Consider the following 16,476-nt stretch of genomic DNA (forward strand, 5'->3'; position numbering starts at 1 on the left):
TGACACGAAAGCCTATCGTCTTTTCCATGTAACAGATAATGTCAGCAGCTGCATGGCCATGTGTCAGTGGGGCCACATCGGTGGGCTGCGCAAAACAGTTCTCGGGATCTCCAAGGGATGGCACCATTACCAAGATAGTTTTCTCGGGAGCTGCAGGGACAAGCAATTTGGAAGGCGCTCCAGGCCTTGGTCCAATCAATAACTTGTAATATGGACAAATGTTGGATAAACAATCAATTACAGTGATTTCACAGTATCTGAGAAGACACACTTTGGACCATTTTTACAGAAAAAATTGTCAATCAAAATTCATGCATACAATGGAATGGAAGTTATTATAATTCCGAATACTTTTACACAAAAGTCAGAAAGAGCATCAGAGTTTCATCCATCCATTCATTCATTCATTTTCTCAAGAGCAGGGGTGGGCAATTTGAATGCTGGAGGGGGAAACAATTTGTCCATCAGTGTTCCGGGGGCACCAACAAGGACCACACACCTCCCAACTACATGCATGACTAAAATGCTATTGGACAAAATGTGTAGTTTTAAATTTACATTATCGATACATTTCATTTTTGATAGTACAATTCTCAATGCATGTATAGAAGGTCCACTATCGGATCCTGACCCCAAAAAAAGGTTTGAAGCAAACAACAAAATAACCAAATACTATATATTTTTTTCCACTGCAAAGGGCTCCCTTGAATAAAAATTACCATTCAAGCATGGCGCAAAACTGCTGAACAAGAAACCAACATTAAGTGCAAGAACTAATTTTGTGCACATTTTTTTTCACAAAAATCAACTCAGAATTGGAATATTATTGAGGTACTGTTTGTCCAGCATATCATTCCAAATCCATAACAAAATATTAGGCCCAATCACGTTGGAAGTAAAGGGCAGTACAACAACCAGTGCAAGCGCAACTGAGCCCCATCTCCGCCCATTTTTTATGGAAAACGTGTATTGAATGTTTATTAGCATTTTTAAGGAATATTTAGTGTGTGTTAAAAAAAAATCCTAAATCAATAACCCCCCCCCCCCAAAAAAAAACAAAAAAACAAGGAGTTGGGTGGTGGGTAGATAATTAATCAAGGGGCCAAGTGTGCGCATACCTTGCCCATCTCTGCTATAGAGCTTGCTGAGAATGGTTAAGGTCTTCTTACACTTGACATGATAGTCGAGAATGTTTGTTTTGAAACATTTCCTCTAACGGACTGGTGTTTAACCTCAGTGGTTCTATAATATACTTTTGTCACACATAAAATGGTCACCTGTGCCACATATATCGTCACACTTCAATACTTCAGAAGACAAAAAGATTCAAACTTTTTCAGCCATTTTATGTTTTATTGTTTAGAAAAACCTGTTTGGAGATCACATATTTTTTACAGAGTAATCTTGACGGATGTGAAAGGAATTTTTGTGTCATGGCTGCATGCATCAATGGCAACAATCAATTACATCATGTCGTACATGAATATAAAACAAATGTATCATAATTGTCGAGTCTGAAATTGGCACTTTACACTGGTTTTAAAAATCCAACAAGACAGTTGGTTGAAGTAGGGGCCTAAAAATATCTCTCGCCTTTAAAGTTACGAATTAAAAAAAATATATATATTTACTTTAAAAATACAAGAGACTTCTAGTGGTAATAAAAGAAGTGCGACAAAATAAATCAAGATCCAACAGCAATGCAAATAAGAGTGAAAAAAACACCAGATGCTACAGAGCAAAGTTTTCATGTTAAAATAAGTTAGGACTCCAATGATGGTTGCACATCACTATACAAATAATTTATGTTTTTCACCGAAATAGCCCTCATCGTCGCACCTACAGCAGATGCCAAAGGCCATTAACTTAAAAAAACATTCCCCCCCCATATAAAACTTTATAAATAAATACATATACAAAAGGCAGAAAAATACAGGCACTTTTTTTCCTTTTTACAATTGTGCTACTGCTAGATAATATTTTTGTTTACATTGTGGGACAGAACTTTTCATGTTTAAAAAATAAAAAACAGACCCTTAACACAGCTCAGGAATCAAAGGACTGTATATACCTGCTTAAGTAGAATAAACACAGATCCACATTGCGCAAATGAAAACAGGCTGGTGATTATACCAAATGGACTATTGAGCATGACTGCAACACACCAACACACACACACACACACACTACACGGACTGGCCTGGCCTTCGACAGTGCCGACTGACATTTTCAGTAAATAAAATGGTTCACTTTACTCAATAAGTGATTTGGTCTTTTGGGAATGGGTGAAATCTGTGAATATCATTTGCGGTGTGTATATATATATATATATATATAATACGCCCAAGTGGGAGTCCTAGATTGTCAATGGGGCATAATTACTGTGTGTCGAAACATGACTTTGCAGCAGGGAATATTAGTGGCATTGAACAGAAGAGGGCACTATGATAAAGTGCTAACCTGAGATGTTTGTCTTGATCAGAGATCCGATAGAGCAGGGGGCATCCATAGTCCAGTTCTAATAAACCACCACTGATGATATGCTCCAATAGGGATATGATTTAATCTACCATATAGCTCTAATCACTATTATTTTAAAAAGACAATATATGGGAGGGGTGTCCTCAATTAATTCACTTAAAATGCAAACGACAGTGCAGGATGTGAACACATTTGTTAGCCGGAGTGTGACTCCGTGGCACCAATTTCATTTCTGAGAAAGGGTTGTGTTGACGCTTCATAGTTGTGACACTAAACCAGAGGTACAAAGATCGATATTGAGATACAGTACAGTATATGCATTGGTTCCTAGTGAGACAGCAGAAATGTGAACAATACAGGTATAAAATCTCCCAAATATCATCATGCAAAACTTAAAGATGATATACGTTTGATTAGTCCAAAATGATCAGACTGCTCAATGGCCTTTGAGGAGATACTAATTATAATTCCTCCAATGGCCTTTGAGGAGATACTAATTATAATTCCTCCAATCACCTTTCAGCATTTTCTCACATGGCTTTGTGAAACATCTTGCACATGTCTGGTGGGTGAAGCAGCAAGGCAACCGTTTTCAGACTTGGTGTCACCTTGTGTTATTGTACCGAACAAACTGTTATTTTCATACCCTGTATATATATATATATTATTTATATATTCTATATTTATATCTGAGAATTGAATAAAGTGTACATAAGTTTGGTGGCAGAAAAGGAAAACTGTCTTGTCAAATGGGCAAAATTTGTGGCTATTTAAGCTAGCGGCACATCCCTGATGACACATTGTATGCACCCTTTCTCCACCGCCTCCTAATGGCACACTTTTAATAAGGTGCAAATGCACAAAAATAGAGCAAGGCCTCCCGGGATACTATGTGAGTGCATCGCTTGAACAAAGCATTATCCCACAACCTTTCTCAATGGTTTTCCATCTAAGTCACAGCCGTTGAGGTCCTTTTGGTCAAAGACAATGTGATTGGCCAAATAGATGGCGACAATGCCTAAGATTACAGAGCAGGCAATGTAAGTGGTGACTGACTGTGCCAACTGAACAATGGTGCCCATGAGGAGGGTGGGGATAACCTGAGAGAGGAGGAAGGTGCTGTCCAACATGGCAAAGTCCAAGCCCACGCCGCGGTCTTCATATTCCGATTCGAGCTCCTCTGGCTCAGGGCCGCTAGGGTTGTGAGATGAGTCGTTCTGGTTGATGGGAGCAGAGTAGTAGATGTCGTGGCTGAGGAAGGCATTTCCAAAGGAGGGGCCAGCCGTGTTGTTTAGTAAGCTCTCTCCTTCCGCTGGAGTCAAATAGTCTCTACTAGTCGTAAAACCATTTTTACGTGTGTTTTTGGTTTTCCTTTTTGGCATATACACCTGAAGCGGGACGAGACAAGTTTTAGCCTATGTAATTCACTCCACGCCCCCCTATATATAACTAACCTCATAACAGTGGCTGCTTACCTTCTTCTCCTTGTGGTAGTGGCAAGTGAGTGTGTAGGGCAACGTCTGCAATGCGGCATATGCATAGCCAGTGAGGGCAGCCATGGTTGTGACGAGGACCACACTTTTAGTCAGGCAAATGACCAAAGCAGACACTGTGAAGCTCAACATGCTGCTCAGGTAAACCCAGCGGGACCCAAAACGGTGAACCATACGACTCATGATCATTGAGAAGAAGGTTGAGGTAGCACACTGCAGGAACAAACCCAGACTTCCCATACGGATACCTGAAATATGAACATAAATTGAGTTAAAGCAGGTGATAAGGAGAACCCAGATGTTTGGTACAATTACAATAATCATTTCACTGATTTATACTGCCATATTAAGTTTAAAACAATGTTGTGTGGATGGCTCAGTAGATTGACTTTTGCAGCTACATTCATAAGTGTCAAAAAGTGAGAAGCAAATACATTAAGACAGCTAAGGCTGTTAAAAGGCCACTGTTGAAAGTGTAAGTCTTTAATGGCACTTTGATCATTTAGGAACCCGTCAACATTTTAAACACACAGGAAGGGAGGATGGGAAGGGAGGAAGTTCAAAGAGCTTCTTAGATCCTCACATTAACCTTAGATAAATCATTGGGGAGCATTTGAGGGGGAACACACCCACCCACGCATATTTACTGAAGCAATGTGCCTCCAAGTCTGACCCACTTGGCTGGCCACACGACTATTAAGCCGAGGTCCTGCCAAAGGACAAATAGAGAATCTGAACTTCAAAAAACAAAGATAGAGAATCTGAACTTCAAACGCCAAAGAAACTAAATCCAAAAGGACAGCCTGTAGAGACTTATAAAAATCGATGTGTTGACATTTTAGCCTTAACAGTTTGTACATGAATCAGTACAATATAAGCTTAAAGATCAAGTCAACCCCCAAAAAATCTTTGCAACGATATGTTTTGTGCGCCTTCACTTGTCTAAACATGGCATTCTGATTAACATTGCATTTGTGGAATAGGAGTTAAAGGGGGCTAGCTCAACAGTTCAGATCACAAATTGCTTGGTGAAATACTTCAATGTCGGTTCTGCATGTCATTGGGATGCCCATAAAGCCAGAGATTAGACATCACGGACACTGTAATCTTGAAATTATACCTTTTAATACCGAGGTCGTTATTTAAGCGTAGGCATCAATACATAGAGTCTAACTGGAGTACGATATCATTAAATAGATTCCATGCGGAGTACTTATCTGGTCGTGAGCGTATCTGCCATATTTGATGTGGCTTCGCCCCTTAAGCTAATGCACATCAACAAGTGACAACCTACAAAGTGTACAAAATTAATGCCTCTTGTTCACCCATTTGAACACACTTGATTTGGGTAACAGATTGGCACCTGAAACGTGTGTACTTTTTAAATCTGATGGTTATACATGTTTATGCCCTCATTCATCATATTTCAGAATTTATCACCACATTAACAGTGTGCCACTAATATAACTTTAGTATGAAAAAATGCATTCTTCTAAGTAATGTATGTGTGGATATTCATCAACTTTACTATTTTTCATTTTTAGAGATGTAAATGTTCATTACATTTTTAGAGATAATGTCCTTTTTGTAGAAGGATCTGTGACATTTTTATTTATCACTCCAACATATGTTGTACTGAGCAAGATTTTATGACTTGACTTGCTTGATTTTTTTCCGCAGTGACTTGGGACTTACTTGACACTTGAAGATTACGACTCGAGACTTACTTGTGACTTGCACATATGTGACTTACCCCGACCTATGCTACAGTGTAAACCCAAACAATTTGGTAAAAAAAATAAAATAAAAAAAACAACAGAAAAAAACAACAAAACAGGGTGGAATTACATGAGCAAGAGATCAAAACCGTATCAAGTAAAAGTGTTTTAGATTAAAACATAATAGTGTTTGCGCCATCGGAAAAGACAGAAAACTTGAAATTGAAAGTATCTGACCTTCATCGTATCTTTGTCTAGGCGCACTTCCTGGTACCGCACTGGGTACTCCACCATACAGGCCTTCGCCCACAAAGACTGTGAAGAAGAGCATGAAGGACATTACAGCCATCCAGCTGCAGAGCTGAGCCACACACAGCTGCCACATCACCCTTGGGACATGGCAGTAGCTCCTGTAAATGGCAGGGGTCATGGACCAGCATGTTCTCAACAGGCATAGCACAGGTCCAGACTTCAGCAGCCTCAGCTTGCACTTAAGCCGATAGCAGCAGGAGCGAGGTACACCACAGCGGCCAGATTCCATCGCACCGGCTGCCGGCTCCAGCAAAGACGCGGCCCCAGGTGAGCCGCTGGTGGCACTGGAGGGTTCTTTGGAAACGTTCATTGTGATGAGTATGCTGGGAATGAAGATAAGGATGAGGAGAAAGAAGAGGCACTGGTCCTGTCCTCCAACGTAAACGGAGAGCAGGCTGTGGCTCCAGTCTAGTGCAGGAAGCAAGTATCCCACACATCCTCCCAAGCTAACCATGAAGGAGAACATGGCGAACGCTTGGTTACAGTCCTCCCCATCTCGATACAGGTCTGATAACAGCGCTTCCAATGGCGTGAAGCAAACTTGTCCGCAAAAGTCAAGAAGGCCAACTCCAAGGATAAGGAAAGCAACCTAAAGCAGAAAAGTAAATAAATCACATCAAAGCAGAAAAGTAGACAGATCACATTAAACTTGAACTTCATGTCTTTTGATTACCCAAGTTACAGTACTTTAACAATATCTGATGGTGCTTTCACACAAGCATTATTTAGTCAAGTTATTCACTTGTTTTCCCCCCATGCTACAGTTTGCTTGGTCAAGCTGGAACATAATAACAGAACTTTGATGCGGACCATATCAACTGATCCAAGATCATGGCCACTACTGAGTTTGTTTTGGAACTGTACTAGGTGGTCTAGGGGTTGGTTTCCAGAACAAAGCATTTGCCTTTGTTGAGAACTTAAAAGCTACAATCACTACGACCACTTTCTTGACATGCAAAGACACATAACTATTTACAACCAAAACAGTAACATTGTTCTTCACAACACCGCTGTAAACGAGAATGTGAGGTTAGAAGCAAAAATGGTTTGCTCTGCTTTCTTAAAACGTGTGGATTTTGCTGCTCAAAGCTGAAGCCAACCCAAACATATTTTTTTCAAGAATATGTTCCCAGTAGGCCCACTAGTTGAAACACGGCATTCAGATTAATTTTGCGTTTGTGGAATATAAGTAAAACAGCAAAATGCACTCGTTTTTAGCCATCTCTGGGGGCGGCCATTTTGTCATTTCTGTCGACTAAAAATGACATCACAACTGCTCAGGGCTCAGTTAAGGACCAATCACAGCTAACCTGTTTTCTGAAGCTGAGCCGTGATTGGTCGTTATCTGAGCCCTGAGCAGTTGTGATGTCATTTTCAGTCGACAGAAGTGACAAAATGGCCGCCCCCTGAGATGGCTAAAAAAGAGTGGATTTTGCTGCTTAACTCATATTCCACAAACGTAATATTAATCAGAATGCCGTCTTTCAACTAGTGGGCCAGCTGGGAACATATTCTTGAAAAAAAAATGTTTGGGTTGATTTCCCTTTTAACTCATACTGAAGAAAAACACTATTAATCAGAATGCCATGTTTAGATGAGTGAAGGCGCATAGAACATATTATAGCAAAGTATTTTGGGGGGTTGACTTCCCCCTTTAAACTACCTGCCATTATCAACAGTTTTTCAAAAATAAGAAAGACATAATAAAAACAATGTATAATTGTTTCATGTGATGGATTGGTTTAGCATGTTCAATCACTTAAAGATGAAGCATTCCTAAAATCACCCATACTATATACTTCCAGGCTATAACAGATCAGAAATGGTCTCATTACAGTTCCAACGAACTCGCCGCAGGTCCCTTGGGGTGAGAAACCAATCAGATTCAATCTACTCAAACTGAAAAATGAGCTAAGCGGGTCTGACCCCACACAACATAACTTGTGGGTAGCACATAAATAGCCGAGACCACTAATTTACCAGGTCGGAATGCAGCACAATTATTTAGAAATAATTTGCCCAAGACATCTACTTCAAGTGATCACTGCTATTAAATACTTTACTGGTGTACTGTAGCCTGATATATGTTCATATAATTAGGAAACATGTCAGCAAAAGCAGATTTCATTACATGTTGTGTTGAGTACTTACTATTTCTGTCACTTGTCTGCGCACCACATGTTCTGTTTGCATTCATGCAAAGAGGAGAGTGCAAACTCACAGGGTTTGTGGTGATTCATTCTGGTTAACTTACCCATCAACTGAAGTGAAAATGATGCTCTTTCAGCACAATAAAAAGCTACTTAAACAAGTCTTTGTAAAATGAAAATGAGTGTCTTGTAAATGTGAGACACCACAGAGTACTGAACAAGAAATTTGATTTGATTGAATAAATTAAAAAAAAGTAGAACCTTCATCATTTCATACACAGTAAATTTCGTAGAGTACATTTTACTCTAAAAAGACTATTTGGTCCCAGTTTGAACAGAGTAAAATTTATAATTAGAATAATATTCTGAATAAATTTTACCCAATAAAAATTGGCGAGTATATTTGGGACCAAATATAGTCTTATTACAGTAAAATGTACTCTACGAAATTTGCTGTGTATGTACCTGTGGCAAAACCAAAAGCACAGAGAAAAGCCAGAGTGTGGCACTAGGCTACGTTTTAGCCACATCCAAAATACCCAGACAAAACAAAAAGGTGCACAACAGTTCGATACTGCATCTCCACAATTGGATGCCACACAGTTCTCAGACTGCATGTTTTGAGCTATTAATTTCAAACATGTATCATGTATTTTGAAACAAGTCTCCAAATTCACTTTACAGGGCCTTTAACTATAAATCATTAGCATGATCAAACCACAACATATTTGTTTTAAACTAAATACTATTGACAATTAATTAGGTTCTGCAATTAGCTAGCGACCAGTCGAGGACAGAGCCAGGCCCGCTGCTTGCCCAAAGTCGACTGGGATAGGCTCTAGTTCACCTGCCACCCTCCCGAGGGACTAGCTACACAAAGTGTATGGCTTGATTAAATGAGTAAAGTCACCAACCTGGAGTGTGCGTCCTCCACGGGCAAGGTGTGCAGCCAGGTTGTCTGCATGAGGAATGATAAAAAGAGCCAGAAGAACTCCCAAAGATAGTAGCAAAATAAAAGGCTTCCTTCTTCCGTAACGGCTGTTGCAGTTGTCACTGGCTGAGCCAATAAGAGGGATGAACAAGAGGCCGAGCACTGGACCAATACCTGTGAATAAAGCATATAAAAGGATATAGTCTAAGGGGAAAGAGAAAATGCACAACTGAAATACATGCATGAGCAACATAGCAATAACTGTTGGTTAAAACCTAATGTCCAGCTTTACAGGTTATTAAGGGGACTATATTTGACTCCTCAGTTGTTCTTTGTACTAAAGCAGCTTTATGGACTACAGTCTATTTTTGAAGTGGTCGTTTCAGGTCTCCCTGACTGCTGGTTTACCAGGGAGTGGATTGCCACCATCACTGACTGTTGGTGATGGTTCCTACAGATGGCCTCCTGCCTGAAGGTATGCCTTCATTAGCTAATCCTCCACACATGACTGCATCCGACTAATTAGAGCACAGCATACCACACACGGTGTTCACAGCTAGATGCACATGCAATATGAAAAATTAATTGAACTTCGGCCTGCAGCTTGACAGTTAAAAAAATCAAAGTACCCTCTGGTTTTTCCCCATTAGATACAAATAAGCAAAATATAACTGAACTACCGGTAGTCAAAAAGTCATTAAAAATACAACTAGAAATAAACAACAACTAAATCGCTATTTTAACATGTACAGTACAGATATTCTTGTACAAGTTTCGATATTAACGCTGCTATGTCGGGCCACTACCCACTTTCAGACGCTGGCTCAAATGGACCAGTACAAATTTCTGTGGCCGCTGAATTATTCAAATTGCTCAGACCGAAATTGTTTCAGACCGGAAGACTTACAACTGAAACAACCAGGTGTTGTGATGACGAGAAAAAAATGCGATCAGCGCGCGCTTGACTGGATGAAGACGCATTCATCAGGGTTAGCCTGATGTCGCAATCAACGCTAGCCTTAAAGTATTCATACCGGCGACAGGTGGACCACAGAAGGACGGAATGACGTGTAGCAATGCAAAGTGATGCTTTGTTGCCGGATTATTATGTCCAATAAGACATGGACAACATCTGTGTGCTAATGAGAAGTTTATTCATCATAGAAGTTTTGGGACATCACACATCAACATCAAGGTACTCTGGTCGAAATCGGTCGATATTTTGCATTGTATGCAAAATCGCTGCTTGACTGTAATGTCATAATTTGCGTGATGTAGCAATGCCATCATTGATTGGATTCGCAAAAAAAGACATCACAGCAAACATAACCTCGTTCACTTTGGGGTCGTTCTGTGCTGTGTATATGTGAGCCCGAAAGCCAATCTATTTTTAGCCTTGTCACGTGTCTTGTGAGCGGAAATCCTTTGCGCTGGGAGGTGGAGGTTCCGCCTCCGCGTCCTCAACCATCCAATCATAAAGTACAAAGTAAAAGCGTTTTGAGTATTTTTTATTAACATTTTCTTTTACTGGGAAAAAAATCCCCAAAACAATTTATTTACATCAAACCATTGTATTTATGTCCAAAAAAGAACTAGCTACAGGATGTGTGTGATTTAATTTTAACATCTCTTTGTGGAAGTCCAAAAAAAAAAAAAAAATTCCAATGGGGACTGAACTTCACAAGCACAAGTTGCTGTCTTTGAAAGGTCAGGCAGAAAAGTAGTTATTCCCAAAATGTATAAAGAATTTATTACAACTTGCTTAGAGGTTTGAACACTGCATAAGCTAATAAGCCAGACAAAGGAGAGTTTGTCAAAATATTCAAGAGATCTTGGGAGTGAAGGGACAGGATGGGGCAGTATGTGTGCCCATAATGTGGCTCTTTGCACTAACACTTTAAAAATTGTGGCTCTAGTTTTAATAAATGAATGTTTTAACATGATAATAGTCATTCTTATTGGAACTCTTAACTTAAAGTATATTCCCTGTTAAAGAAAGTGAGTCAGTTGAATTTACAGAATACATGCACGTCATAGCGCATGGTCATGGATGTTACCACCTCTGCCGCAATTTGAGCCAGGAAAAACCATGTGTAAACTACATATTATATTTATGTTTTTTATATTTATGTTTATCAGCATTTATTTGAAAAATGTTGGGGGGTTCAAATTATTCTGTTTTCTGATGCATTTTCAGTCAGTGAATGGCTGGCAGTCCGCCAAATGAATGGACTTGTATGAACCGGTCTGCGGCGGAAAAAAAGGTTGGGGACCACTGGTGTAGTGCATACAGGTCCACTAAAGCGGGGAAGCCCGGTAGTAAAGGAGACAAATTAACTGCAGCCAGTCGTCGCCTCACTCCTGCAGCTGTGGAGGCCAATCACAACAAGTCTCACCAGCTACAGCTGTTCACACGGCTATTTGCTCAAAACTTGAGTGCAGGTATGCACGCACGAACACACCCCCACCACACACACACACACACACACACACGCCCCCCCCCCCCCCCCCCCACACACACACATTCTCGCGCGCGCTCACACACCCACACGATAAGGCAAGGCACAAATAAATTGCATCGTGCTACAGTCTCACACTATTTCCATTTTCAGACACACAAACCAAATTTCTGTCTAGCCCAAACCACAAATCCTACATTGAATTCTGTCTTTAACGAAATGTGACGTTTCATACGGTAGTAGATTGTATAGAGTAGTTAGACCAGTCCTGAGAGAACAAACTACTGAAAGAAATATTACACGGAGCATTGAGCAACCAACAAATGGCTATTAGATAAAGAAGATAGCCATTTGAGAACCCGACACTAGCTCAGGAGAAAGTGGCTTTTAGCCTCCAGAGACACAATATCCATTTCATTCAAATAACACTCAAGACCCTCCATTATAATAACAGGATAGTCGAATAAGGCTGAGTGCCATTCCCAAATTGCCTTGCAGCACAGCCTCTTTGTGAAGAACGTCAGAATGAAAAGCTAATAGAGAAAATAAAGGCATGCAACGCTAGTGAAGATGTAAAATACTTATGCTATCTAAAGGCAGCCTTTGGCTTTTGTGGAACTCCAGCCATTATCTGTATGTCACAAGACAAAGTTTAAAATTAACTGCGTTAAGTGAGGACCACGTGAATGGCATTTAGGTTGACAGGACTATGGGAGTAAGTATTCACAATGCTTAGATGAGCCTTCAGTACACCAACATGTTCCATCTGTGTTTACGTTTGCGTGGGTCTTCTCTGGGTAGTCCACCTTAATCCATCCATTTTGTGTACCGCTTAACAGTAAAAAAAAAAAAAAAAAAAAAAAACCCATGCAAATTAGATTCATAGACAACTACAGTAGACTGTTAGTGTGAATTGTTCTGTTGGACTATTATTCATCTGCACAGTACTGGCTGAGCTCAGCAGTACGTCCTCAATTTGGGACGGTTGGTGAGACAATTTCTTGAAAAATGCCAAAAAAAGAACCCACCAAAAAAACTGCTTCAGTAGTTGAAGAAAATCACACATCACTGACAGTATCAGTCAACAATAGGGTTGGGCACCGAAAACCCGGAATGGAGTGGAACCGGTTCATCATTCTGATTCTCCCAAAACCGTTCAGATTTTAGAATGACGGTGCTAAGTTTCGATTCCTAATTAGCCGCGCGGAAGAGCTACAAACAAAGTACGCCCGATTTAAAAAAAAAAAAAAAAGTGTGCTTGCAGCCTCGAGCTCCTGCCGCCGAACCTGCGTAGCAATAGCACGTTAGCTCGCCACCACTCGCATTCAGCTCCTCGGCTCGCTTCGTCCCGGCCGTCGCCCTTCACGGTGTCGGTGATCCTAGCCCGGCTGGCTCATTCAGCCAATGCCTAGCCATAGAATTGACTTGATGCGGCTAATGACCCAAAGTCAGAATCGGCTAAGTACATCTAATTGCAACATTGAGCCAAGTTAAACACACAAATGCACATATCTGGCTAACATTTAGCTTATATCATACGTAGGTGCAGCATATACATAAATACTGTACATACAGATACATCATATGGTACCATATGATTACATAAATTGCATATATTAGATACTTTCCTTGCTTGCCCTTAAAATGCAGCGTTGTGTTTGTCATATTTATTTTCTTTCCAAAGCAAGACAAGGTTAGCCAATCAATCGGTGCTCGGCCGCATGCTTTCAGTAACAGATGCATTATTGTATTTTCTTGAATTTCTCAAAAATAAGGCTCTTGTGAAAAATAATACTAAATAATATAAAAACATTTATTAAAATAAATCTACTGGCTAAAAACAGCCCTTTGAGTAATCCATGGTAAAGTTCACAAATAGTAAAAAGTTCATTAAATTGAAGAACACAGAGGTTCATGTGATTTGTCCTAAAATAACTCCTTTTTTTTTTTGTTAAGAACCAGAATCGAGAATTGTTAGGAACCGGAATTGTAACTGGAATCGTCCAAATTCAACGATGCCCAACCCAAAGGAAGAGAGAAAGAAAATAGAGTGTAGAGTAGAGACTATGAGACAGCAACAGCAAAAGCCCGTGCTAATGACGGTGTTTATTTTTGTAATTTCTAGCTAGGTATCCTCAAACGTCCCAATGACATCGCAATTACGAATCTGCCTGATCAATGCGCAACCAGGCAACAGTGGTTTACATCACCGCAATGTTTATTTTACATTTCTTAAACTCATACTAGTACACCATCGTCAATTTGTTTTGTCGGTAAAAATGCATCAGTAACACGTAGAGCACCAGTGCTCTGATTGACTGGCGATCAGGATATCGGTAATTACAGAAAATACTGTGATGGATGAACGCTTCGCAATCTGTCACACAATCTGGAATAAATTGCCACCACACCTTTTGAAATGTGTCGCCAACCTTTTACTTATTATTTTGTGCCATAATTTCTCTGTACTGTGAAGCACCACTGACTGTAATAGTATGGTTTTGCATACTTTGCATACAGTCGCACTTTCAGCAAATGCCATATTCTTTGGAAGGCACACGTCTGTCATAATAATGCCTCCATGGTGTTAAACACATATTTATTTTTTTCACCAGTTGGTACAGATTCGCTTCTATCAATGCAAGCGGCCTGACTTCATACAATACAATATTTTTCACTTTCTTTGTCATTGCAGCCATTTGCCAAAATCAAAAAAGTTCATTTTATTTCTCAATGTACAGTCAGCACCCCATGTTGACAGCAAAAAAAAACAGAAAAGTACAAATGTTTGCTGATTTATTAAAAAAGAAAAACTAAAATATCATATGGTCTTAAGTATTCACACCCTGACACATTTTATTGAGTAGAAGCATCCCTTTTAGCTAGTACAGCCAGAAGTCTTCTTGCGATTGATGCAACAATTTTTTTACACCTGGATTTGGGGTTCCCCTGCCATTCTTCCTTGCAGATCCTCTCCAGTTCTGTCAGGTTGGATGGTGCATGGTGGTGGACAGCCATTTTCAGGTCTCTCCAGAGATGCTCAATCGGGTATAGGACAGGGCTCTGGCTGGGCCAGTCAAGAACGGTCACAGAGTTGTTCTGAAGCCTCTCCTTTGTTATTCTAGCTGTGTGCTTTGGGTCATTGTCCTGTTGAAAAGTGAACCTTCGGCCCAGTCTGGGGTCCTGAGCACTCTGGAAGAGGTTTTCCTCCAGAATATCTCTGTACTTGGCCGCATTCATCTTTCCTTCAATTACAACCAGATGTCCTGTCCCTGCAGCTGAAAAACTCCCCAACAACATGATGCTCCCACCACCATCTTTCACTGTCGGGATTGTAATGGGCAGGTGATGAGCAGTGCCTAGGTTTCTCCACACATACCGCTTAGATTTAACAGCAAACAGTTCAATCTTGGGACCCACGGTGGAGACTGGTTAGCACGTCCACCTCACAGTTCAGAGGTCTTGGGTTCGATTCCGGCCCCAGCCTTCCTGTGTGGAGTTTCTCCCCATGCCTGCGTGGGTTTTCTCCGGGTACTCCGGTTTCCTCCCACATTCCAAAAACATGCATGGTGGGTTAATTGATCACTCTAAATTGCCCCTAGGTGTGATTGGGAGTGTGGTTGTTTGTTTGTCTCTGTGTGCCCTGCGATTGGCTGGCAACCAATTCGAGGTGTCCCCCGCCTACTGTCCGATGACAGCTGGGATAGGCTCCACGCCCGCAGCATATACATAAATATATGTATATGGAGGGCTGCACTAATAGTTGCCCTTCTGTAACTTTCTCCCATCTCCGTGCTGCATCTCTGGAACTCAGCCACAGGGATCTTAGGGTTGTATTTTACCTCTCTCAACAAGGCTCTTCTCCCACGATCGCTCAGTTTGGCTGGACGGCCAGGTCGAGGAAGAGTTGTGGTCGTCCCAACTTCTTCCATTTGAGGATTATGGAGGCCATGGTGCTCTTGGGTGCTGCAGACATTCTTTTGTAACCTTGGCTAGATTTGTGCGTTGCCACAATTCTTTCTCTCATCTCCTTCGGCAGTTCCTTCGACCTCATGATTCTCATTTGCTCTGACATGCACTGTGAACTCTAAGGTCTTATATAGACAGGTGTGTGCCTTTCCTAATCAAGTCCAATCAATTTAATTAAACACAGCTGTACTCCAATAAAGAAGCTGAACAATCCCAAGGAGGATCAGGAGAAATGGCCAACATGTTAGTTAATTATGAAGGTTGCTGCAAAGGGTCTGAATACTTATGACCATATATTTCATTTTTGCTTTTTTCATAAAATTTGCAAACATTTCTACATTTCTGTTTTTTTTCTTCCACGATGACTGCAATTTACCGAAACCGATTTACAGAGTGCATTTTCCCACTCATTCATTACTGTGGTATGTAGACTTGTGTCTTCATGACTGAGTGTATCCTGGCCTCACAACGGAGCTATGTGACCGGTTGACTTCATGCTGCCATGGACGTATTCGTCATGACAACTTTAGAATTCATCATGACAATTTCTAATGTCATCTCAATGACTTTAAACTCGTCATGATGACTTATCTCCTTTCATTGTCGACTGACAATGATGCACAAACCTCCTCGTGGCCAAATATTGAAATATATCGTCGCTGTCCGGCGGAAACCTTTTAGGGACAAATATGGTCAAATTGTTTTTTCTTTTTCACAAATCGATACTGTCCCCACTTCACAGTCTAATTTTTATACAATTCTAGCCATTTTAAAGCGGTGAAAATGGTACTTAGTACTTGGTAAACAGATGTGTTACGAATAACCACTTACCTAAAACCATAGTCATGTAACGCTCCTCCACACCAGCCTCGAGCAGCAACGGTGGCACATAAGTGATCCCTGCTGCCACACAGATCTCCAGGCCACAGGTAAGGGAGTTCAGCAGGACCAGACGCCACTGAG

General features: G+C 40.7%; 1 protein-coding gene across 2 annotated transcripts in view; it reads right to left on the reverse strand.

Annotated features, from left to right (window-relative positions):
• Nucleotides 1-2,022: 2,022 nt before the first annotated feature.
• The window catches only part of LOC147148550 (solute carrier family 45 member 3), a 37,240-nt gene continuing 22,786 nt past the window's right edge, over nucleotides 2,023-16,476 (reverse strand). For both annotated transcript variants that reach the window (XM_086029531.1, XM_086029532.1), the window contains exons 2-6: nucleotides 16,345-16,476; nucleotides 9,069-9,259; nucleotides 5,930-6,593; nucleotides 3,957-4,222; nucleotides 2,023-3,869 (exon numbers count right to left, since the gene is read on the reverse strand). The exon at nucleotides 16,345-16,476 is cut by the window's right edge and continues 189 nt beyond it. In XM_086029531.1, the coding sequence (XP_085885657.1) occupies nucleotides 3,399-3,869; nucleotides 3,957-4,222; nucleotides 5,930-6,593; nucleotides 9,069-9,259; nucleotides 16,345-16,476 (1,724 nt within the window). In that variant the 3' untranslated portion in view covers nucleotides 2,023-3,398. The remainder of the gene's footprint in view (nucleotides 3,870-3,956; nucleotides 4,223-5,929; nucleotides 6,594-9,068; nucleotides 9,260-16,344) is intronic.

The sequence above is a fragment of the Filicampus tigris genome, chromosome 4 (genome assembly GCF_054856515.1).
Source record: "Filicampus tigris isolate MCC_2025a chromosome 4, RoL_Ftig_1.0, whole genome shotgun sequence".
Taxonomy (NCBI): Eukaryota; Metazoa; Chordata; class Actinopteri; order Syngnathiformes; family Syngnathidae; genus Filicampus; species Filicampus tigris.